The sequence below is a fragment of the Cimex lectularius genome, unplaced genomic scaffold, assembly GCF_000648675.2.
Source record: "Cimex lectularius strain Harlan isolate CLEC.00 unplaced genomic scaffold, Clec_2.1 scaffold77, whole genome shotgun sequence".
Classification (NCBI taxonomy): domain Eukaryota; kingdom Metazoa; phylum Arthropoda; class Insecta; order Hemiptera; family Cimicidae; genus Cimex; species Cimex lectularius.
Window position 1 is genome coordinate 686,858 of NW_019392836.1, and position 26,029 is coordinate 712,886.

Genomic DNA, 26,029 nt, shown 5'->3' on the forward strand with positions numbered 1-26,029 from the left:
AGTAATCAACCATGTCGTGGCAGCAGGAAATAGCATTACCTGTTCAAACATCTGGGCTTAACAATGGATAGCAGCCTGATGTCCACCAGGCATGTGGCAGTGCAAAACTCCTATGGGCCTGCTATCTACCTTCTACTATCGCAGTACTCTATGATGAGTGCTTTTAACAAAAAGCTCCTCTACAGCTGCATTGCTAAGTTTCATCCTCTACAATATCAGTATTTTTTTCTGCTGCTCCGAGTCTAGACATATACCTCCTGAATCTGCAGTTCCAGTCAGTTGTCCTAACAGCGCATGCCTCTATCCGTCTGAACTTAAGACTTATTTTTAACCCTTTGTCTCTTGATATATGGTTGTGTCACTGAATCCTGAAGGCCAATAAGTTTCCTGATTGAACTTTCCTTAGCCTTCCTAATTGCCCATCTGTCGGGGTACCCAAACAAAAGTAATTTTTCTGTTGTCCCCAATGTCTGACAGGGCTTTGATGCAATCATAAACAGCTCTGGACTTTACTTTCGATAAGGTAGTTGCCATTATTGTCTGGCTGTCCAATGAGAAGGCTATTCTTTTGTTGGTAAAGCCCTTTTGAGCACAATGTTCAATAGTCACAATCTAAGACTGAACGAATGAATGTTGCTCGCATAAATTCTAGTCCTTGGTTTATTTCCAGACGGCAATTCCTAACCTGTACTTTGCCTTTCATCTAGTCATCTGCATACAAAATATAGTCCGCATTAATTTTGATTTTCCATTCTACTCTATTGTGTATTTTAATAGGAAGTTTCCTATCAAATTGATATTTGGGGATCCTGGTGTTGACAGGTATTCCAGAACCTTGTCTATGAAGACTTCTACGGGCTCACAACCATTAAAAAACTGAAACATCTTGTTTGGTTGTACACATCACAAAAGATGGCAAAATGTGTTCCACAAGCAAACTACAGGCTAATCACCCCCAAGCCCCTCAATAAACTATCTAAGTATAGCTGTGAATAGCCATTCTATATTTTATTTTATCACATTGTTTAATAGTTTGAGCCATATAGTTACTAAGTAAATTATATTAATAATTAATGTGAGAAAACATCTTTTAAGTGCAATATTAGGATACTCTTGCCTTTCTCTTGCAAGTAAAATACATTAATTATTTATATGTATATAGGCCACAATAATTAAGGTGTTAGCATGTGGTCTTGACGCCTTAAGCATCCTAGATATGGATAGTTTGTGGCCCTGAATTCAAACAGAATGCACCTAGTAATGGGCTTTTCTTTCTTGGTCATATAACTACTGCTGTAACCCCCCCCCCCCAAATGGGAGTGAGGCAAGGTTGTGTTTCAAGTCCTACACTCTTCTCACTGTTCCTTAACCTTATTTGACCGATAGGATTGAAGAGTGAATGTTGCAGCTAGAAGACCAATTTGATTAAAATTCTAACATACAACTTAACAACTGGCTTCAGGTAAATAAAAATTATCAATATTTAAATTTAAAAAATGATCAACACCCAAAAAAAAAATCAATATAAGAATCAATAGAAGAAAATAAAAAGTGATTATTATAACAAGAAGAAAATATGAAATGATCAAAAAGAAAATAAAAAAAAATGACAAATAAAAAAAATGATCAAGAAGGAAACAAAAATGACCAATATGAAAAGAAGAAAATAAAGAAATACTAACAAGAATGGTCGGAATATCGAGTACCCCACAGACCCACCAAACTAGGATAGATATCTCTTTGTGTTTTTGGTAGAATGAATGTATTTATTGGCGCGAAAGTGAGTGTGTATGGGTGGGTTGTGCAGGAATATCGAGTACTCCACAGCCCAACGATTTAGGTTAGTATTAGGCTATATCTTTTAGAGTGAATGGGCGGAGGCACTGTTGTAATATTAAATGCGCCAGTGGCTCCGCATTTTTTAATTTGTAAATACAGAATGATTGGTTACTGTTTGAGTGAATGTATTTATTAGTGCGATAGTAGTGTATGCATGGGTGGGTCTATTGTGGAATATCAAGTACCCCATAAACCCACCACCTAGGTTAACGTTTTAGATTAATTGTAATTTTAATTGTACATAATGTATGGATGTATTTATTAGCGTGAACAAGGGCGGGTCTTCAGAGGAATATCGAGTACTCTGAAACCCGCCTATAGGCTAGGCTAGGATTGAATGTTAGTGAATGAGATAGTTTCAGAGCCTTTTCACCACGTGTGGGAGGGCTAAACATGTAGAAATAAGAACACAGAAATGTCCCAGAACAACCAGAAAGATCGCCAGACTTCCTACAGAAAAGCTAATTAAAAAAAAAAATTAAATAAATAAATTTATAAAACGTGAGGTGGAAGAAATGTGAGGTGCCGGCAATAGCCCAGGCAGCTAGCCGGCTGAAAAAAAAAAAAAACATCCAGAAGAAAACAAAAAATGACCAATATTAAAATATAAATAAAATGATCAATATGAAAAGAAGATAAAATATGATCAAATAAATGAGAAGAAAATAAAATATAACACGAAAATAAAAAATGATCACAATGAATATAAAAATGATCAAGAAGAAAACAAAATACAATAAAATATGACCAATAAGAAAAGAAAAAACCAATAAGATAAAACATTAACAACACAAAAACAAGAAAATAAAGTACAATTAATAGAAAATAAAAAATGACCAATATGAAAAGAAGAAAATATAAAAATTCGTAAGGCAAGACAACAAATAATGTAAAGCTTAAAAAATCAAAAGTAGGCCCAGTTGGTACAGGAAGGGGAAAATCGAGGTTGCTTCTACAATAATATAATAAAAATGTGTTTTTTAGCAACCAGTTGTTCTAATTTGTTGAAGTAGTGAGGAGCACCTTCGATGACACAAATAAAAGGCCGAAACATCAGTAAAAAAATGAAAAAGGTGTTTTTCTAAAATACTTCATTCCTGAACAAACCTCCCCACTTCAACAAATAATAATATTGGTGGCAGTTGGCTTGTAAGTCAGTGAAGTGTGAACAAATGATGAACCTGCACCAAGGTCAAATGAAAATGAATACGTCTGAAGATAACAAGGATTATGGCTTAAAATAGTTGGGCCTAAAAGTTGTGACAAAGAGTTAGAGAATTAATTTTTTAAAAATATAATTAGTTTATTATTTAAATGGGTTGAAATTGAATAAAGACAACTAATTTTTAATAAATTACACATGTATTAAAGAATAAATCTTTGGTCATAAAAATAATTTACTTTTTGTTTGTCTAATTTATCAAGTTTACATTTTTTAAAAATAAAAATAATTAAAATAAAAAGAAAATGTTTTTTACAAACTGTACACTCGGATCACATTAGGAAGCAAACGGAAGGAGGCCGAGCTTTTTGAGGCAGAGGGAAGCCGCTTCGCTCTTCGCCTGTTTCTTGTTTGGGCTTGGCGACGCCGGAAGGTAGTCGATGCCGTTCACGGTCACCTTGAAGATGAAATTTTTCTTGTGCGCTGGTCCTTCCTCGGAGCAGACGGTGAACACGGGTGGCGGGTAGTGCCTCCTTGTGCAGTACTCGACTAAGAGAGACACAGGATGTTTACCTGCATAAAAATAAATGTTCATTAAACTATACAATATTTTTTATTATTGATAATTAAATTTTACAACTTTATTCTTAATTATTTGAAATTCGATGATTGCAAAAATGTTCTGCAAGGCTTGTTGAAACATAGACAGAACATCCAGTATATCAATCATCATATCAAGTAATCAATTAAGAGCAATTAAACATAAAACAATTTAAAATAAATATGTGAAGACCGAAGTGTACCTTCAATTGACTTGACATTGCCAGTGTTGCCGTTTTTGGTATTTGGAGGTTTGATGGGAGGCTGGAGCACCCGCTGCTTCTTTGGCAGTTCTTCAGCGCAGACAAGCCCTAAGGGTGGGGGAAAAAGAAACGAAAAAGTAACCTCATCATAAAAATGAACATTAAAACAAACTTGCCTCGTTTGTCCATCTTGACCTGCAGTTTCAGGGGCTCAAGCGTACCTTCGTTGTTCTTACCCAAGCCCTCGCCCGGCCTCCAGCCCATCTTCTGCAACAGCGACATGCCCATCCCACCGCAGACGGGCTGCGCAGATATGAGCTGATCCTAAATAACGCCAGAAAAGATAAAATCAGAAAACGAACAGCCCAGGAGTAGGGGGAAAATAAGTCTAACTCTATTTCGCTAATTTGTTTTTAATCATAATATGCAAGGTGTTTTCCTTTTTTTTTTTTTTTTTTCTTCTGAAACAGTAATGGAAAAATTAATCAATAATTGTTCAAATTAATATGTATAAAAAGAAAAAAAACCGCTAATTTGATCAAACTAATTATTGCACTAATGATTATATGAACAGATAATGAACCCAAAGAGTAATTTTTAAGTAAAAAATCAATAAATAATAATAATGAAAAACAAGAAACCTCCATTAATCAACATACTTTTTATATAATTGCTTATAATTATCATCAAATGTAATTTTATGACAAACAATTCAATAGTCAAAACATTTTAAGGCCAAATTGTGACCAAAATTATCCATAATTCTTTGAAATCCTATTGATAAAAGTTTAAGGTATTTTAAAAGAAGTTTATGAGATTTTAAAGAAAATAGGTATAGAATTGTGTGATTTACTAAAGAAAATGTTTTAACCCCAGATGTTTATCGATACTGATTTTGTCAAGGTTTCGACAGATTGACAGCTGACCATTTAATCACATCTTGAAAGTTTGAAACAAATTCTGTCAGTATGTTAGCGAGATTTTAACAGAAATATTTTTATGAGGGGCAAAACACAAAAAATCCCTAGGGCAGAATTATCATTAGCGATATTGTCAACGTTCTAATGACAGATCGAAGTCCCTACCGTTTATTGTAATCTGTTCATGTAAGAAATTTTATCCCTTTGGATCAGATTCATCACCGATTGAAAATTTTCTAGAACTAGGAATTATATGAGCTGTATGTCGACTAGAATTGTTGGCCAGTGTGAAAATAGCCTGTTTAAAATGGCTTGACTTCTACAAGATGACAATAAGAGGAAAATGAGCATACCCGGTACATTGTACTTCTGAAAAGGTTCCAGGATCCCTGGAATGGTATTGAGAAGGTGAAAACAACTTGTGTTAAAAAAGTGAGTTTCGGATGGATTCCTCGCAACCAATTGTGCACATATCTTTTTGGTAATAAAGACTAAAGAACAATTGTTAAAAAACTATTTTACGTATTGAAAAGAAGTATACCTGGTAAACATAACAAAAATTAGAAAGAAAGAAATTAACAGAGGTTCCTATCTAAATAAAATGAATAAAAATAAAATAAATTTCCTTTTATGTATTTCACTATTCAATCTTTTCTTTTTTTATATATAATTAAAAGGCATTTCCTCTTGATTGTTGTTTAAAATGGAAAACAATTAATTTTTACACAAAAATTAAGGAAAATTGAATATTTTGTACCTGTCCGATATCAGTTGATAGGTAACTTTATGCCTTTTGATTTATTTAGTATTTCATATATTACACGCTATTTTACCTTGGTGACAACCACTTGCAAGCCGGCAGCCCTTCAATTCCTGTCAATTAACGGACACAAACGTGTTGATAAACTTCCTTGAGCAACCTGTTCTAGACGCCTGCAACAAATTTTCAGGTCTCCCAGTGTCCAGGAACGCTGGCGGCGTCGCCTGGACGTGCTTCCAGGCACCCAGATTGAAACCGTACGTTCAACGTAGGTGCCTGGGAGGAAAACGGCCATCGTCCGTGTTTAAATAATTTTTTTTTTATTAAAAAAAAAAGAAAAGTTTTGGAGCAGTTAAGAATAGCTCATCTTGCAAAAACGGGCATTCCTAACTGCTCCGAGACCTGAAAATTTGTTACAACTGGATTGAAAACTTTATTTATTGTTGTAAATAGAGTCTAAATAGTTAATATATGAAATATAGAAATGTAAGAATAATTTTTTTTTAAATAAATAAAAACAAATAATAAAGCTGTCAAATGAAATGTTTGTATAGTTAGTCAAATGAAATACGCATGGTTTTAATAAATAGGGTGAAATTACACTTTTTCTATAAACATTCTTTAATTTTAAATTAAATTGTTAGGGGGCATCGGTGGCCGCAAGGTTTAGGCATTGACACAGCGTTCATCACTGTAAGATAAAGGTCATGGGTTCGAATCCAGCGGCCCTACATTCAAACCCGACATACTTACAAATGGGCTTTTTTTTTTCAAAAACACCAGCACTCCGAGGGTTTTTATAACCTCTGCTGTTGTGAACCCTCGTTAAAAAATAAATTAATTAAATAAAATAAATAAAAAATAAATAAATTGTTATTATTTTACACACATTCAGGAGGCAGATACGTTAGAGATTAAAATGAAAGAAAGAAGATTAATTAATGAACGGCTACCAGTAGCAATATTAGACTATTAACACCTCATTCTTTCCCAGTTTAAATGGCCTGCTACCAGGAGCACAATTTTGTTAATAGGACCTTTCTTACGTTTCCCTCTTCTAGGCGTCCATGAGATTGATCTTTCACAAAAATAGCAAACAGTAGTATTGTAATATGATCAAAAAAATGTATTAATTAAATTAGTTAAGAATATCGCTTAAATTTCTTGTTTTTCTTCATATTTTTGTCTGTGAATCTACCGATTGTATTTTTTATGAAGACAAGGATTTTAAACAGTAAGGTTTTTTTTTTTATTAATAACAATATACTTAAATTATCCATAAAAAGTATGATTTTTATGACAAAAATTTGTGGTTTCACATCTCGCAGACAACATGGAAAAATCTCATAATTTTCTTTGCCTTTGTTTTGAATTATTTTCATAAAAAATAAAATATTTTTAAAAATGAAATTTTGTTGTTACCTATCACTTTGCTCTACCGTCCTCTCTGTGTTGATCTATCAGAGAATTGGCATTTTGTCATCTCCAGTGTGTCTCGACAGACCAAAATGATCGGCAATGATTAAATTTCAAGTTTCACTTTCTTTTTTATCCCCATCGTACTTATTAAGGATATTTAAGTATATTTTGGATTGCCAAAAAAGCAAAGATTAAAAGGTTGTCCTCTGCGTTTTCATTTGGCCAAAAATACATTTTTTTTTTTTTTTAAGAAAGAAAACAATGGAAAAAGCTTTCTTTACAATTTAAGTTTTTGATTAAAATGAAAAAAGAAAGAAAGAAAAAATAAAGATGTATATAAAAGAATGACTTCTAAGATTAAAGAACCAAATGTCTCTTCCTCCTATGACCAACCTTTCTCGCCCAAGCTTGTTGTCCGGATGCTAGCTCTGCCTGGGACAAAACTCTTGCTCCTGTGCTCCCTGTGAATAAGCCTGCTTGATTCTCCGCCCCAGGCCACATTTGCACCTGCTTTTAAAACAATTTATTAAAATAGATTTGAAATTTTATTTCAATGTTTAAAAAAAAAAATACCTTATTGAGTAAGTCTATTTGTTGATAGGGTAAGAGGGCGTTGGTCACTTCCTGCTGTTTCCTTATCGCCGCCAGCCTCTCGGATATGACAGCGCCCAGAGCATAATTGTTCTGAAATTTAGAAATCAACCTTTTTTTCGATTTTTACCCAATGAATTCCTTATGTTTCCTTACATACCTGGACTTGGGGTTGGTCCTCGGCTGGTGGGAGGGACGGCGGCAGAGGGATGTTGGCGAATGAGATGGTGGGATTTTCGACGGCTGGCTCTTTTGAAAGGGGGAAGAGTTCCGTTTCGGGTTTTGGTGACGGGGGCATTATCGCTTTCATTTCGCTGGCTTTCGAGCCAACAACTGGTACCCATTCACTCTCTAAAACATGTTACCTTTATTGGTAACTACTGTACTGATGATCTTTGGAAAAAAGGAGGGTTCTCGAGAAACCAGTACTACCTTCGGGCACCAATAATTAATACAGGGAAAATAGTGCGGTTAAAAATATTTATTATAATCCATAAATTAGATTTAAGATTTAACTTTTTTACATGACAAGCATGTAAAAAGCAGCGCATGAAAATAAAACAAATTTTCAAAACCTCCAACCCAATACATATATTAATTTTTTATATTAATAATTGGTGTATGTAATTTTGTAAATGGAAAACTTTCTATAGCTTTATTGCACTTGAATCTGTATAAATGTGTTGTAGTCGTAATTTTTAATTCAAGGGGATTTTAAGTCCCAGAATTTTATTTTTCATTTTAATATTTTCTTGATTTGAGCATAACAAGCATAAAATGCTATTATAATTCAATTACCAGTCTTTCTATGATGTTGCCCGCTCGAAACGGGGAACTGCAGTCTTAACTGTTGTGCGTGTTCTGTTGTTTTTTCCTGATGACTTTTAACAGGCAACGCAGCACAATTCTGAATTCAAAATAAATATATTAATTAAGTTACTCAACGTAAAAATTTGACATTTATTTTTAACATACTCTAATATTCATAACGATATTGTTTGGTCTTTCTTTCAGCTGAAAAGGATGGTGAAATGGCCTTTCATTCTCGTTGTCGCTCGAGCTTTCCGAACTAACAGACTCCTGCCCTGTAGCTTCTTTCTGGCTCAATAGCTTGCAAAAATCTGTCAATAAATTTAAAAAAGTTTTTTTTTTTAAACTGAATTATTACTTTAAAATTAATATTGTACAAGTTACCTGTAAGCTCATCGACGGTTTTCCCACCAGCTGTGATTGCAGCGACTTTGTTCAAATCAGTGCCGACCTGACCTTGTTTCATCATATTCAAAGCGTTTTTCCTAGCTATTTCTAACAGTTTGGATTTATCGATAAAAAATTCATCCTTACTATTACTTCTAAAATAAAATAAAATAAAACTAATATAAAATAAAATAATAAATAATAGAAAACAAAGAGATTATTACCGCCCGTCACTTCGGTATTTTGAACTCTTTCTTGGCGATCTTGACCTTCGAGGGTATCGATCCCTGGATTTGTGTTTCTCGTCTTTTTTCCTCCGCCTGCTCCTTGACCTCGATCTGAAGCGTTTCCTCTCGTGAGATTTGGACCTGCGATCTCTCGATCTGGACCTGTGTTTCGAGCTGCCTTCTTTCTCATCTTCTTTAACCTTGTAAAGGTTCTCCTTGTCCTTTTCCTTCGGTCTGGCTTCTTCAGGCTTCTTGTCCCGTGGCGGCGTTTTGCTCTTTGTCCTCGAACGCTTATGACCTCTAGAATGGGACCTGGATCTCCTCGGGCGAGAACTCCTTTTCGACTCCTTGGAATGGGAACGCTTTCGACTTGATTTTTTGTCTTTTGAGGGGTCTCTTTCAGTCGACTTTTCACTTTCATCTTTTGATTTTTTAGGAGACACCTCTTCTTTGGACAACTCTTTCGATCTGACTTTGTGATTTGATTTTTCACTGTGGCGTCTATCTTTTTCTGCTTTTCCATTGTTTTCATGACCAAAACTATCCCTATGAGCACTTGTTAAAAAAAGTTATACTTTAAATAAAATTATAACTAAATTAATACAAATAATCAATAAAAAATACTACCTAGAACTTCCAGAGCTTTTCAGACTTGCCAAACTGGAGGAAACTGAATAGAAAAGGGAAAAAACATTAAAATGTAAAATCTCATTATTTATCCTTATATGCTTATGCTAAATTATTTAAAATATTTACTGGGTAGATAAATTTTGTAATGGCTTGCAACTCTTATGGGTCATAAAACTAATGGCTGGAGAGAAGGCAAGGTAAGACAGTTTGCACGGGGGATACCATCTGGCAGTCCACCATACTCGATCAAACAATTTACTTATTTAAAAAAAAAAAAATACTGTAAGTAGAAGACAAGGAATGTGCCACTATACCACACTTTCAAGGCCTGTCTAGCTTACTGCAATTTTTTACCTAATCGACTAGATTTTAGATAGATCGGTCAGCCTTAGGAAATTCAGTTCTTTATTCTTTAAATAATATTAGACAAGAATAAGAGAGTATTTCCCAAAGTGAAAACATTCTGTTGGGATGTTGACTAATATTAATTTCTGATAACTTTGGCAAAATCGGACAATGCCCTATTCTCATATATTAAAACAGGCTGCTTTGACTTACAAGAAGAAGTCTTCCTCAGGGGCTCGGCCAGTGTGTCTAATTTGGCAGCCCTGTCAGCAAGATTACTACCATGGAAGGCACAATGTTCCTATACCAACAGGAATAGAACCAAGACATTTCCTCTGTTCTTCTAGTGTTAGGATTTCCTGGATTACAGTATTAAAGAAAACTGAATCTAAAAGGGCAGCCAAACTGATAAGATTTTGCCAAGACTACCACTTGAAAAAAATATTGTCAAACATACCACTTGAATTCCTCTGTCTCAAGTGAAAACATTCCATTAGGAAGTGCTTGGTTGATAAATTTTTGACAGTTTTGGCAAATCCATGGGTAAGCTGCAATGCCCTATTCTAAGACGTGCCAAGATTGCTCTAACAGCCATTGTTTAACTTCTCTCTTAATTGCCTTCAGTTTATTATTATTATTTTCTGAGAGGAAATGAACTAACCCTGATCGCTCAGCCCAGAAATAAACAAATAAATATTCAAATATTTACCTTTTTTATGTTTTGCCGATGACTCTTCTTCGCTCGTACTAAGTTCACCTTCTTCCGATTTTTCTGCTATTAGCTTGGCCCTCTCTTCAGCTATTTCGAGCAAGTTGCTGTTTTTCAGATTAGTTATTTTAATTGACATTTTAGGCTTTTCTGGGGGGGAAAATCGACATGTATCAGTATAAATATTGGTAAAAGTCATTAAAAAATTATTTCTTTTTTCTCTTTTTACTTTTCTCAGAGTAAGTTTATTATGCAATTGAAAATAAGAACAATAATGATCGCAGATGATCAAACTATTGATATATATATCAAAAATATTGATATATATCAAACTATCAAACTACTAGGTTCAACTTCACAGACCTCAGCATAATATTTTATAATTTATTTTTTGGTTTAATTATTATCTAATAAATGTAACTACTAATCTGTAATTAAATTAAGCATCTAATTTTATATTATTTTTTTTATAGAATAAGTTGGTTAAGAACTATTTAGATTTTACATAATTGGCTAGGCGTCAACAGACTTCCTTTTACAACAAAACTAATTAAATAAAAAAAATCTTTCATTTGTACACCATGCTTAACTAGAAAACTCGAATAAATTGATAAACGCTGTAAAAAAAATTTAAAATCAACCGTTTGTTATAGATAACAATGAGGCAAATTGAATAAATTAAACCTTTTCAAACTGAAGAAAATTTTAACTGAAAATAATCTTGAACAAAATAATTTTACCACGTTTAAACGAGATTCAACCTTACGCACTTTGTCAATACGGTTTTGTATATTTTTCCCTACAGAAAAAAAACGTCTGTGACATTAGTATAAACTGTGAGTCAACACGGTATTCTTATCTATTGTTTGTTTAATTTTCACACCGAGCAAACAAATAATTTTAATCAACACTAATCTAATCTTTCAAGGGTATTTTTATTTTTGTTTTTTTAATTCTAACTAAACACAAGTTTACATAGAATTTCCTTAATTTTTAACACATCATTCAGGTAAATAATTTTTTAAGTTATTGTTATTGTTGCAGGGTTCAGTTCAAATTCCCAGGCAAAATATACATACGCCTAAATTGGATGTATAGAGTAAGCAGTTTCAGTACTCCCCAGGATGTTACTTTTCAGTAAAGCCCAGGATTTTTTTTTCTTGCAATTTTAATTTGATCAGTATAAACTTTCTTTTTTAGATTAAAGCTAAATTTAAAAAAAAAAAATCTTTGTAAAAGGACTTACAACAACAATAAGCCGCACAAAGACGATCTGGGAGTAAAATGGAAGAAATGACAAAAATTGCAGCAGAGCCTCAAAGCTAAATACAAAAGAGATTTGGCGTTTTCTTTGACAGTTAAAAAAAACAGTGGGGTGAAAACTGACCTGGTGATCAGACATGATCAATTAATGATAACATTTCAACAAAACGAAAATACACAAAAATCACTGGAGCTACAAATTTTATAAAACGTGAAGACTTGTTGAGTAGGTCAAAGGGTAAGTAAGTAGATCAAAAAGAGCTATTAAGAAATGAGATGTTTGTATCATCAGACATTTAAAGCTTGTTTTTTTAGTGGTCTTCGCAATATGCTAAGCCATCAATGAATCGTAAGATCAGAGTCAGTTAAACTGTAAATACCTAAAAACCCTTCAAAATATCAAATGCATTGTTCATTGGACATGATGATACAAAAAGACAAGCCCAAATTGTAAGATCAAAGCTGAGTTAATTATAAATAATAACAAAACTCTTTCAAGAGAGGAGAAGCTTTGGTCAGCAGACATGACAATAAATGAGAAAAAAACCCACTTGTAAGATCAAACCCAGACAAGCAAATAAAAAGAGTTTTTCAGCTTATCTGTGGGTTTGTTCAATAGACATGACAGAACTGTAAGATGATCATATGATCATCAACCATGTGACTTTGTGCGAGCCAATATAATAGCCTTGGGAATATTTAGTCGTTTATAATCCTGGTCTACCTATATATATTATATATATTACACAGGGCGGGCGACCAGGACCCGAGGGGTTAAAAGCCTGAGTAGGCCCGTACCCCATCCCTAGAAGGTCCGGGACCTGGTCGGCTCACGAGTCCTGTATAAACCTATTGGACCTATTCACAAACCCCAGGGTTGTGGACCATTTTATCCTGGGGAGTGTTTTGATTATGTCCTCTCCTTCGAAAGTATTAAATCTTTCCCTAGCATACCTATCGCATTCTGCGAGGTAGTGTCGGGCCGTTTCTTCTTTTGTTTCGCAGAAGCGGCAGAAGGGGTCTGGTAGAGTACCCATTATGAAGAGGTGTCTTCTCAAGGGGCAATGGCCCGTTAGGATACCTATCAGCCTCCTTATTCCCCTCCTAGAGTTAGAGAATAGCCATTTCGATTCTTTAGGTTTGATTTCCTTCAGAAACTCCTTCGATTGTCTGCATCCTGGGGACATATTCCATTCCTTAAGGAATTGTTTCATGCCCCAGCTACCTATACTCTCTTTTGCTGTGCTTAAAGAGTGGGGTAATACCGGTTGTGGTCCGACGAACTCAGTATTTGAACCTTCCTTGGCCAGGCTGTCCGCCTCCTCATTGCCATAGTGCCCCTTGAGTGAGTTTGTCGGAAACAAAATAATAGCCTTGGGAATTTGTATAATTAGCCTGGTCTACCTAACAACACTGTCTTCTTTTTTATTATTTGGGTCAGTTAAATATTTTAGGATAATCATTGAAGGAAGACAATTTTTAAGACGTTGGGTATTTCCTGGGTGTTGAGTCTGCTGGGAAAATCTTTTCTGTGATTTTTGTGGTATTATATTTGTTCATTCTGGGCTAGGTGGACCTTGTACTTTCTCTCAGAAGAATCTTAAAATAGCACATCATTCGCAGGAGAAACCAACGTAAATTGAAAATATACACCTCTTTAGTTATTCAGATTCATCCCAGGCCATACAAAAAGATTACAGAAGAAAGAACGAAAATAAATTTGTTCCTTTTGAGGCTTGTGCAGTGATAAGATCATCTCTGATCACTTTGGCCTAAATCAACGAAAAATATTTTAACAGAACAAGACATGGCCTGCTTGTCAAATCAGAGGTGATCAAACTGCAAACAGCTTTAGAAAAATGCATGGTTTTTTTTATTGGGCATGATAAAACCCTAAGACATGACTGATTTGTAAGATCAGAGCGATCAAACTTCAACTACTTGCAAAGAGCTTTTAAATGATGAGAAGCTTTGGTTATCGGGCATGACAAAACTGTAAGACAGCTGATTTGTAAGATCAGAGCAGATCAAACTTCCACTGCTCGCAAAGAGCTTTTAAGAGATGAGAAGCTTTGGTCATTGGACATGACAAAACTGTACGATAATAAGGGCCAAAGTTCTAACTTCTAATACTTACAAAAAGCTTTCAAGTATTAGACAATACGTTAAGACACGGCTGAAATGTACGATCAAAACTTATCAAACTACAAATACTTGCAAACAGCTTTTCAGCTATGTTTGTTCAGTGGTCAAAAGAAAACCGTAAGACATGGTCGATTAATATGACCAAATCCAATTAAACTTTTACACCGATGAGGCCTGACATTGTAAAATATAGCTGAGTGATAAAGAGAAAGTTGGATTTCTTACCAGTCGAGTTGATGAGCGATTTGGCAGTGTTCTGATCCCGGTTTTCAGAACGATATTCCGAGTCTTCAAATTTGGCCGCGTCGAGTTCCGCTTTGTCGTCTTTTTTCGGGCTGGCAGCCGGCGGCAGGGGAATCTCGTCGACAGGCCGGGCTTCATCGGGTGGTGACTGGTCTCGGCTCTCATCACAAGGCCGTTTATCGTCTTTTTCCTTCTTCTGCTTTTTCTTGTCTTTGTCTCTCTTTTTCTCCTTGGACTTGGACTTCTTGTGCTTGTGTTTTTTTCTCCTCTTGGACTTCTTACCGTCCTTGTCTTCTTCTCTGCGACGCCTCTTCGACTTCCTCTTCGTCCTCTTCTCTGCGGTCGTATCGTCCGTGTCCGATTCAGCTTTCTGCAGGACGTTGATCGAATCGAAAAGCTCGTTGAGGATCTCGTCCGACGTCTTGCTCACTTCGGTCATTTCACATCGAATATGTATTTTTTTATCGGTCTGATTAAAACGACGGCATCTGAATTCTGAACCGACTTACACGAATAGTCGGGTTGCGCGTTATAGAATTAATATCAACAAATTATGACTGGTATGAATTAATAACAAATTATATTTATAGTTTACTCGGCTTGGGGTGTAAGTCAATCGACATCAGTCTCACTCTCACGGGTTAAAATCGGAAAACAAACAGGCCGACGTCCGCTGCCAGCGTCCATTTTGTTTTTAAGAATCAGCTTACTAAATAAACAACCACGAGCGCCACCTGCTTTCGACCAATATCGAACTACGGCGTCATCAATCTTGATATGCTTCATGATTGATTCACCATTAACAATTGTCAAATCATGTTCTGTTTTTTAAAATTACACCTTATTGAAAAAAAATTTCATAAGTTTAATTAATGTTAATACAAAAAATTTGATTAACACTTAAAAAAACTTACCTTGCGGAACAAGAAAAATAATAAATAAAAAACTTCCCTTAAGGCCACCTGACGTCATCAATCATCTTAAGCCTCATGATTGGTTCTCCAACATTTGTCGAATCATGTTCTGTTTTTAAAATTACATCTTAGTGAAAAAAAAAGTTTAATTAATAATGTCAATACTAAATTTAATTAACTGTTAAAAAAAACTTACCTTGTGTAACAAGAAAAAACTAAATTAAAAACTACCCCAAGGCCACCTGACGACATCAATCATGTTAAGCCTCATGACTGATTCGCCACCAACATTTGTCGAATCATGTTCTGTTTTTATAATTACTCTTTGTTGAACAAATTTTTCATCAAAATTTGAGCAAGCCACTGTGCTTCAGAATAATTAAAAGACAATTAAATCAATAAATAAAATGTCATGGTAAAAGTTAAAGAGGTGTAATAATAAAAAACCTATGTAAAATATTAATATCAAATATAATGGTAACAAATATACAGATTTTGATTTTTAGAATACATGATAACAATACATTTATTATATAAATGAAAAACAATAATGCAAAACTATTAAATAGGGCATTTCTTCTGCTTACAAAAATACAAACTAAGAACGCAGTACTTTTTTCCCTTAAATTGCATATACATATATTTATTAATTACAAAATGTTTTATTTCAAATTTCCACACATCACACATGCTTAGTATAAAAAATAGATCTTCCATCCAGTGGTTTTGAATGTTGTTTTTACTAATACACAATTCACTTTTCATATTGAAAAGCAAGAAAAATGTTATCACATACATATAGAAAAAAAACAAACAATAGCATTGAGTTTATGTAATAATTAAAGCTTTTTATTTACAAAAATTGGTCCTCTTAAGTACATTGTTATTTATTTATTGCAAAATTTTGGTTAGCCTTATTTAAAAAAAAAAAAGAATATATAAATAAAGAGGTAAATAGTGCGTATTCGTTGGACAGGCCATTGGCTTTGAACAGAAAGACGTGCTTACTGCTTAATCACAAATTTAAAAGAGTATAGATTGAAAGGAAACCATCAATCTTCAAAATCAGTTATGTCTTGTACGAAACAGAATGGAAACTGTCCCCTCTTTCCTTCGGACTCACCGTACAGCCAGTCATCATTGATCCATTTTATAACATCCACTTTATCCCCTTCCTGGAAATAAAATCATTTAATTGAAATGTCTGATGAAGTGTGCTTTGTCAAATTATTACATTCAACTCTAGGTCATCCCACGTTTCTGCCTTGAATGGAAATACGGCTATGACTTTCATTTTTCCTTTTGTGTAATTGTCAACTGGGACGATCACGTCAACATAGCTCTTGGGGAAGATGCCCTCTTTGCCATCAAGCTTGCCCTTGAGCCATTCCTCGCTTACCTGCTCCGTCAAAACTATCTTGTCTCCTGCCTTTTATTAAAAACAACATAATTCAAACATTAAAAAAAAAAAAAATTATCAAAGCCTACTTTAAATGGTAAATCATCAGGATGGGTTGATGCAAAGTCATATAAAGCTACACAATATGGCTCCTCGTCCTGCAAAATAAAAATAATATATAAAACCAAAAGAACAAGTTTTTACTTAACTAAAGTAAACAAAATTTTTTTTGCGAACTCTTTACTAATTGTACTGCCTGTTCTCTAAACAAGCAACAAAATGGACTAAAAACTTGATAATCAAGACTCAGTACAAATTTCAAGAGATGCAAAGTGTTTTGGTGGTCAAAATTTAAGTACAGGTGGATCATGATGATTTGGGAAGGTCAAATAGTTGATTTACATGAGAAAATTGTTTTTATAAAAACTAAGTAATAATCTCAGTTTATGTGAAAAACGTAATGCATAAACTGACGCAAACATAAAATGTAATTATGAAAGTAACCTTGATTGCACTTGTTCCAGAGGGCCTTGGTGGGACTTTGGGACCGTTGAGAAGCACTCCAAGGACTTCTGGAGGCGGTGGCGGCGGAGGGCATGACGGCATAGGTGGAGAGCCTTCTTTCTCTGTGTATATTTTTAAATCTTCCCTCGAACCGAAGCAAGCCTTAGGCGGAGGTGGCCTCATCGGTTTGCCTTTGTCCGTCAGAACACAAATTATGGTTGGTTTGGACATATTGATTGGCTTGGATTTTGGCTTCAGCTGATTCTGGAAGTTAGTTGGTGATGGAGATAAGTCCGAACTGTTCGACCACGGATCGTTGCTTGGGCTGGTCGCCGATGATGATATGAGAGAGTTGAAATCATCTTCAAAACCACTTTCCGGTTGTGACCTAACACAAAAACCAAATTATTAAATATTATGATTTTTTTAACTCAAACACAAAACTAACGTTTTTGTGATTGTGTTTTTACTAAAAGAAAGACTGTTTTTCAATTTATTTTCAAACAACGGGCTACTTGGTGGTGACTGCAAATCTATTAGAGTTCCAGTCGGTATTGTTACAGGAGGTGGCGGCATCGGCTTGACTACTGCAGTTGCTGCGACTTTCTGTTGTTTCTTTTTACTTGTGCCAAAAATACTCCTACTTGTCTATAAATTAATACATGAACTATTAATTGACGTTTTACACTGACCATTTCTGAAATTTGATAAATATTTGATAGCTCAATTGTGGGTAATCATGTTCTAAGAATAAAAAACAAAATATTTAAGCAACTGTTTTAAATTTATTCTCTTTCTTTTTGCTTTCACACTTTTGGATTTGATAAAATTTTTTTTACCTGGATTTGTTGTTGAAGTTTCGGCGGCGGAGGACGAGGTGGTGGGACTTTCTTGTCAGATTTTGCGCTCGTTTTCTGCTTGACTGGGCTAAATGGGTCCACGCTGAAATAGTTGTTTGCAAATTTAACAAACCCATTTTGAAAAAAAGAAGTTTGAATACACACGTTCACATACCAACTCACCTAATCTCATTCACTTCGCTACTAATTTATCTACTCACTCATTCACTTAAAAACTCACCTACTAACTCATTCACTTTACTATTAATCACCACATTCATTCTCTTCACTACTAACTCAACTACTCACTCGTTCACTTTACTACTAATCACCTACTCACTTATTCACTTTAGTACTAATTAATATAGACACTCACTTATTTACTTATGAACTCACTATTCACTTCACTATTAATCACCTACTCACTCATTTACTTCACTACTAATCATCTTCTCACTCATTCACTTCACTACCAATCACCTAGTCATTCATTCACATCACTACTAGCTCACCAACTCATTCATTCATTCACTGCTAACTCAACTACTCACCATTCATTTCACTACTAGCTCATCTACTCGCTCATTCATTTTACTACTAACTCACCTACTCACTCATTTACTTTACTAATGATTTATCTAGTCACTCACTTGTTTACTTACTAATTCACCCACTCACTCATTCACTTAATAACTCAGCTACCAACTCACAGAGAAACAGATGCCTCATCCACTTAATTACTTTAATTACTCACCCGCACATTCAGTCTCTCTTATTTGCTTAGGTATAAAACACTCATACCAATTTGTTCATGCTTTCACTTTTTTTTCTATTTTTTTCATCTAAGCAAACATCTTGAAAGCTAAAAATATAAATGTTTTCCTGATGTAACTGTCATACTCTATCAAAAAAACAAAGCCAAAATTCAACTACAGCTATCAAAAACTGGGACACTGGCCATTAATTGATCAAATAAGAATGCAACAATTTCACTCTTTCACACAAGTACACCACTAAAACATACAAGACAGATTTATTTGATAATAGAAGTTGATATAGTGAAACAGAAAAGAACCATTAATTTAATTTTTTTAAAGTATTATTAACATTGCCAGCAGTTTGTTTCTGATCATACTGGAACCCTTATTTTTTATTGTAATAATTTAAAACAGCAGATCTGCTTTACAGATACTACTATACAGATCCAGGATGGTCTGAAGCTGTTAATTGATTTTCGACGATTCATAGGCATAATCTAATCTGTTATATAATTTTAATTAGTTAACTAAGCAAGCCAGGATAATAGGTAATCAATCTATGTACGAACATCACATAAAAACCAGTTCAATTCAGTGTACAGTTTTAATTGCATTTCTTTTTAAACTGCGAAATAATTTATAAATGGTAAATAAACACGTTTGTTCTTTTAATATGGCATCTTATGGCCTCTTAAGCTGCTTATCAGATTAATTAAAACTGAATATTTATATGGGTGAAAATGAGCACACAAGAGGGAAAAAATTCTGATGTAAACACTCCCAAAATTTAGCATAGGATAAATTTTACTATGAATTCAAGAATAACTAACTTGGGATATCTGTGGGTTATGTTTGCTTTTATAGAAGTAATTACAAAATTGAGACTGGCTTAGCCCTCAAAGCTTCCAAAGCAAAAAACAAACACAAATAATAACAATTCACTTATGTTTAGAGGTCTAATTAACCAAATTACTTATTTCAATTGATTATTCTTTTTGATGGTGACAATGAAACAGTTAAGTGTCGCAAGCGGGATTAGAACCCACGACCTTCAGCTCGTGGCCCGCTTTATCTCAACCTTACATAAAAAGAATAATCAATTGAAACAAACAATACACCTACAAACCCTGGTCTAGAAGTAACTAAATCCTTCTCAGTCACAAGAAAAAGTAAACAAACTTTTAAACCACTGGTTTATTTAAGATTTTTAGATTGCCCTGGGCATCGGTTAACTTTAAACAAATTTTATCGAATTGAGTCAGAGGAAAACAAACATGCTGAGACACAAATGTTCAAAGGTCAGCAAAGCTAAACTACCTCACAACATAATTCAGCGTCTAAAGATTACAAAAGCATGTATAATGTAAATAAAAGGGGCAATACAAAAATAAATTTGAAAGTATGTAAAATATGTTTAAATATTAGGGCATAAATTAAGTTAATTGATCGTCAACCATGTGAGTTTGTCGGAAACAAAATAATAGCCTTGGGAATTTGTATAATTAGCCTGGTCTACCTATCAACACGGTCTTCTTTTTTGTTGTTTGGATCAGTTGAATATTTCATGGTGGTTTAATCATTGAAGGAAGACAATTTTTGAGAAGTTGGGTATTTCCTGGGTGTTTAGACTATAGGAAAAATCTTTTCTGTCATTTTTTTGGTATTATATTAGTTAACTCTGGGCTAGGTAGACTTTGTACTTTCACTCAGATGAATCGTAAAATATTGTTAAAAGGACGCAGCATGTCTGAAAAGCATTGAAATCGTGGGAGAAACCAACTTAAATTGAAAATATCCACTCTTTGGAATTTAAATTCACTACCAGGCCATACTAAAAGATTACAGAAGAAAATATTTTTTTTCCTTTTGAGGCTTGGGCATTGAAAGATCATTGCTGATCATTTTGGCCTAAATCAAGAAAAACATTCTTTCAAATCATCAAATTGCAAACAGCTTTTAATTTGTGACAAGCTTTTGTTTGTCAGCCATGACAAAACTAAGATTTGTAAAATCAGAGCTGATCAAACTTGAAATACTTACAAAGAGCTTTTAATAGGTGAGCTTTTTTTAAATGGATATGATAAAGCCCTAAGACATGGTTGATATGTAGGATCAGCGCTGGTAAAAGTGCTTGCATGAGCTTTTAAAAGGTTAGAAGTTTTTGTTCATTGGCCATGACAAAACTGTAAGACATGGCCAATTTGAAAGAAGACATTCAAGAGACAAGAAGCTTTGAACAACAGGCATTGCAATAAGTGAGATAAGACAGACTTGTGAGATCAAAGCCGGTCCAACTACAAAAAACTTTTCGGCTATGTGTGTGATTGTTCGGAAAAGATGACAAACCCTAAGACAATGATAAGAGCCGATCAAACTTCTATTACAAAAAACTTTCAAGGTATGTGAAGCTTTCGTCAGCGGACATGACTATTTGTTAATTGAATTGTACGATCAGAGCTCGGCAAACCAACTACATGTTTAGTCGGGTCAAAAATAAATCAACTTTTACTATAAGCAACACAAATTTAAGGCTTGTACATTTTGTAAAGTAATCCGTGGTTGAAAATAAACACAACTGATACAGTATTTTAAACGAGTTAAGGTCGATTGTGTGACTATAAGGTTTTTGGAATAGAAAAATATGACTGATAACTCTTATCAAGACTGATAACATATGGAACTCATTATCTTGAATGTGATTTAATCTAATATATGATGTTTAAGCTGACCGATTGGTATACTCCACAGGGGTGCAAAACTTGAGCCACATTGTTCGCCTGAAAAGCTTTCGAACAAAATTGACAACTTTAAAATTTGTACTTAGATAAACCAAAATGACTTTTTTTTATAACAAATACTATTGTTGTTTTGTAATAAACAGGCTTGATGTGTCAACATCTGTAGGGAATAAATTGTTAAAGGGTGTCTGAAGAATGTAAGGATTGGAAATGTACGTTACCACTCCTCGGTCTCCAAGTTCCTTCCTGATTTCCTGTTATTCGGGAGCCCTGGCGCTGGCCGCGTCGGCACCTTCAGCCCTGCCGTTGTAAAATTGAAAAATGGAATAATTTTGAGGAGTTTTCCAAATAGGATTTTGTTCTCGGGTGGGATGTACGAACCTGTGCCGTGTGATGCCATGACCGTTGTGATGATAACTGGCAGTAGGCAGACAACGACGTGTTTGTTGTCAAGTGTCGCCCCGCTTTTTTTTTTTTTTTTTTAAATCTCGGCGAGCCTTTTGCGCAAAATCCGGCCAGGAGCCGACGGCCGACCCCGAAATGTTCCTCTTTTCTCCTATTTCAAGGATAGACTATTTCATAATTAAGAGTGAGTCGCCCGTCGAAGGGCTCTGAACTCCGAAGTAGTCCAGGAGTTCCGGGAACTGTTTTTTCTTTTTTTTAACCACCGCCCAACATTACCAATAGAAACAAACAAACCCATAAATGACTTTAATTGTAACTGCAAAACAAAAAATTCAAACACATAAATGAAAACATTGCCTATTAACAAACAAATAAATAGAAATACGTTAAACAAAACTAACGCGAATTGTGGAGGGGGGCCAACGTTACATGGGTCAGTGCCCAGTGTTGGACCAGCAGGGTATCCAAAGGCAATATTGCTTCAGTGTCCTTGAGCCATTAGCATAAGCCAGCTACATTTTTAATCCAAGAAGCCAGACAGCTGCTCCCAGGCTCATAAATGGGCAACCATCTGCAAGGATAGGCCATGTAAATAGACAATGAGGGAGGACTAGGAGATGCAGAATGATGCCATATTAAGTAATGCCAATGTCACAACTCCACAACTAACCGAGAGTTTTGGTGGCCCTGAAAGGACTGGTGTTGAGCCATTGGCAGAGGTCGAGGCTGATGCTGCGAGTGCCCTTGCTGTTGAACTGGTGCAGTCTGCTTGTCCAGGTTAACTTGATAGTGAGAGCTTGTCAAGTCGACGAGCCTCCCCTGCTGTAATTAGTGAAGATGAAGTCGGCGAGCATGTGCCCCTGCTTATGTGCGGCGTTGTTCCACCCTGTCTGCAGAAATGGTGGTAACTGCAGGTGGTCACAACACAACTTTACTAAAAAGTACAAGGTACTGATTCCACAACTGGAAGAACGGGCCAAAGAGCACAGCTAAAGGCAAATTCCTACAAAAACGGCTCCAAATCTGGAAGAACGGGCCAAAGAGCACAGCTAAAGGCAAATTCCTACAAAAACGGCTCCAAATCTGGAAGAACGNTTGAAGGATTTCTACAACCACGTCTCTCGACATGAATTGCAAAAGTGAACCCGCCGATACCCCCGCCAACGCGACGTTCCAATGAGAAGCTGGTTTTTTAATGGCGCTCAATTTGAACGTGCGAAAAGCGTGAATTATAACACAAGTAAATATTATAATGGTAAATACTTAATATTATTAAATTATTATAAAAATAATAACATTTAAAATAATTAATTTAATTATTTGGCCGTTTAATATTATTTATGTACATATTTAAAATGGGAGGTAGATCAAAATCTATTATATTATTAATGCATTTATCTCCATGTTCAATTTTATATTTTTTAATTTCAAATTTCTCAAACCAATCTAGTTCTCTCCCTTTGTTGAAACTATGTAACACTCTTGTATTTAAATTTGAATTGAAATTATGTTTTGTTTCTTTTAGATGGTCCTTAAATTCCGAAAATTTGTTTGATTTAGGCAAGTGTACCTTTACTCTCGTTTTTATTGATTTTATAAATTCATTAATAATACAATAGGCCCTTGCAATCAGGGCAGACATGCAATGAAATGTTGACATGTAAGCCAAAAAGAGAGCCAACACGGGCTCTCTAGGTTCTGAACCCTTCTGTTGCCTAGCATCTTGCCACAAAAAATCATACATCTTAAAATGGATCCTTAATGAGTCTAAAGTTTGGTATAATAATACCACAGGCATGAGGCACTCGAAGAGATTCATCGAAAGACCATCCGCAAGACTTACAAATAATTACTGAAGGGTGACCGTGACTGTTACTGAAGTAGTATTGTGGTTCGAATCCTGACAGGGCACTGCCACCTGAAGGCACATGCATCAGAGTGGTGCAGACAGAAAAAAAACCCTCTTTTACAATTATTTACAAAATGATATATTGATTAAACTTTCCGAATCCCTAGAAATACCCATTTCAATTGCTCATTTAAACAATAAAAAAACCCATTGATTAAAACAAAAAGTTTATAATAGTAGTAAACTAAATCAACCACAGCCATACCAAAAAAAAAAGGATTTTATTCTTTACCAAGCAATAAATAGTTTTATAATTTAAACAGACAGAAAATATTGATTGTAACATTTTTAACAATATAAAACATTTAATATCTAGAATTTCCAAGAAAAATGTTATTATTTATATATTTATTTTTGTATATAAATAACACCATAACCTTCATATTGACAGAGCATGGTGGATAACAGTACTGTAAACAAAACCTGACCTCTCGACAAATCTTAAAATTTTTCCAATTAAAAAGGAAATAATTATGTGAATATTTTTATTAACGAAATATTACTGACTTATTTCAAGTTGTATGAAGTTCTTAAGCAATGGATTACAAATGCTTGGCGACCATAAACTGCAAGCAGGGCGCTATTCGTAAAGTGAGGTTCAACGGTATGTACCTAATGTGATAGGAAAAAAAAGTCAATTTTTAATTATTATTTAAAAAAAATATTTGAAGTTCAATTTGACAATAAAGGTAAGATGCTTAATTTAATAATAAATATGAATTTACATGGCTTAAAGGAAGAAGCGATTAACTAGCGACTACGTATGTTTTGACATCTACCAGTCACCAATTCTTATTTTCATATTTTCTTCTGAAAACGTAATAATAACGATGATATCCAGTTCTGATGGTCAAAACCCAAAAAATCTAGTACAGTGTCAATATTTTTGACCATTTTATCTGATACAGTGGATGGAGTTTATTGCGTGACGAGCGGCTCTGATAAGACAGTCAAATTATGGAATCCACACCGAAAGTTGTTTCTTAAGTCGTACTGTGGACATGGAAATGAGGTGTTAGATGCTTGTGCTTCAAGCGATAGCAGGTAAACAATAGCTTTAAAAAAAAAAATATATATATATATATATAATTAAAAATTCAGCCAGATTTTATCGGGAGGTGTCGACAAAACTGTAATTCTTTGGGACGTGTCGTCTGGCAAGCCATTGAGGCGACTTCGTGTCCATTCGGGCAATGTGACCTGCGTCAAGTTCAACGAGGAGTCCAACCTGGCATTTTCAGGTTCGCTCGACAACACGGTGATGATATGGGACATAAGGGCTTTCAACTTTCAACCGATCCAGGTTCTGAAAGAAGCAAAGGATTCGATCAGCGCCATTATAGTAACAGACCATGAAATTGTGACAGGTTCACTCGACAGCAAAATACGCTGCTATGATATTAGAAGTGGTGTGCTTTCTGTAGACTATATTGGAGGTCTGTTTAAAAATATATATTATTATTTTTTTATTTTTATGAAAAACGTTTTCAGAACCAATAGTAAGCTTGAACTTGACGAGAGATGGTCAGTGTTTCATTGCAAGCACGGCAAATGGAATAATTTGGCTCTTCGATAAAACAAGTGGCGAACTTCTCAATGAGTAAACAATCAGTAATAATTCATTATAAATTTAAAATCACGTGACTGTTTTAATCAGGTACTCGGGTCACACGACGGGTGATTTCTGCATTGAAAGCAGTGTCGACAGGAAGGACAGGAACATCCTGTCCGGCTCGACAGATGGATGCGTCTATTGTTGGGACCTGATTGGCAGCAAGGTGTCGCACAAGTTGGTCCACTCATCAGGCGAGGTCGTCCACTCACTCCACCCTCATCCGACCGGTGACTACCTGATGACTGCCACCAAAAACGAGATTCACCTCTGGGGCATCGAAGAGATGGACTTACAAGACGAACCGGAGGTAGAAGCTTAATATTCATTTGTGTATATATTCGTACGATATTGTAAATAAAAGTAAATTAATATCTTTACTGGCCTCTTTGTCTTATAAAAATATTATTTTTATTACCTTGTTAATCATTTAGGGTGTGTAAAATTGAAATCTGGTCAAAACGAAATATGCGTTTATTTTATACATTATATTAAATTTTATCCCAATTTTCACTAAAATATTTCATCCACCCCAGTCCATTTACATACAAAAATTATTATTGCCTATACAACAATAACAATACAATGGGATAAAACATAAAATCTATCATAAATTTTTTAAAGCATTCCCTGACTATGCTATGGGTCGAAATGTCAGGGCGATTATACTCCTACCAATGTACAGGATTGTGACATTG

At 34.8% G+C, this 26,029-nt stretch overlaps 3 protein-coding genes across 9 annotated transcripts; 1 reads left to right on the plus strand and 2 right to left on the minus strand.

The window, feature by feature from the left end:
• Positions 1-3,240: 3,240 nt before the first annotated feature.
• LOC106669569 (protein SON) lies at positions 3,241-14,959 on the minus strand. Of its 6 annotated transcripts, XR_002910604.1 has the most exons (14): positions 14,236-14,959; positions 10,603-10,752; positions 9,546-9,588; positions 8,916-9,473; positions 8,689-8,846; positions 8,470-8,615; positions 8,293-8,401; positions 7,655-7,845; positions 7,477-7,587; positions 7,297-7,413; positions 5,558-5,597; positions 3,981-4,128; positions 3,805-3,912; positions 3,326-3,574 (listed from the first exon to the last, which is right to left on the minus strand). XR_002910604.1 is itself a non-coding variant. In XM_014399127.2 (13 exons), exons 1-13 carry the CDS (start codon positions 14,690-14,692, stop codon positions 3,339-3,341), a joined length of 2,529 nt encoding a protein of 842 aa, XP_014254613.1. In that variant the 5' UTR covers positions 14,693-14,959; the 3' UTR covers positions 3,241-3,338. The 6 variants fall into 6 exon arrangements, 3 of the variants coding, with proteins under 3 accessions (XP_014254613.1, XP_014254611.1, XP_014254614.1); XM_014399127.2 differs by lacking the exon at positions 5,558-5,597 and having other exon boundaries at positions 3,241-3,574; positions 7,297-7,410; XM_014399125.2 differs by lacking the exon at positions 5,558-5,597 and having other exon boundaries at positions 3,241-3,574; positions 14,236-14,958.
• Positions 14,960-15,619: 660 nt separating this feature from the next.
• On the minus strand, positions 15,620-22,065 carry LOC106669575 (SH3 domain-containing protein 19). Of its 2 annotated transcripts, XM_014399140.2 has the most exons (8): positions 21,787-22,065; positions 21,627-21,705; positions 17,910-18,012; positions 17,519-17,718; positions 17,071-17,458; positions 16,656-16,724; positions 16,402-16,596; positions 15,620-16,342 (listed from the first exon to the last, which is right to left on the minus strand). In XM_014399140.2, exons 1-8 carry the CDS (start codon positions 21,803-21,805, stop codon positions 16,220-16,222), a joined length of 1,176 nt encoding a protein of 391 aa, XP_014254626.1. In that variant the 5' UTR covers positions 21,806-22,065; the 3' UTR covers positions 15,620-16,219. The 2 variants fall into 2 exon arrangements, with proteins under 2 accessions (XP_014254626.1, XP_014254627.1); XM_014399141.2 differs by lacking the exons at positions 21,627-21,705; positions 21,787-22,065 and adding an exon at positions 21,397-21,499.
• A 2,059-nt stretch (positions 22,066-24,124) lies between these two features.
• On the plus strand, positions 24,125-25,711 carry LOC106669583 (WD repeat domain-containing protein 83-like). Its single transcript, XM_014399155.2, has 5 exons — positions 24,125-24,323; positions 24,628-24,763; positions 24,821-25,155; positions 25,211-25,319; positions 25,377-25,711. The coding sequence occupies exons 1-5, from the start codon at positions 24,257-24,259 to the stop codon at positions 25,651-25,653; spliced, it is 924 nt and encodes a 307-aa protein (XP_014254641.1). The 5' UTR covers positions 24,125-24,256; the 3' UTR covers positions 25,654-25,711.
• The last annotated feature ends 318 nt before the right edge of the window (positions 25,712-26,029 follow it).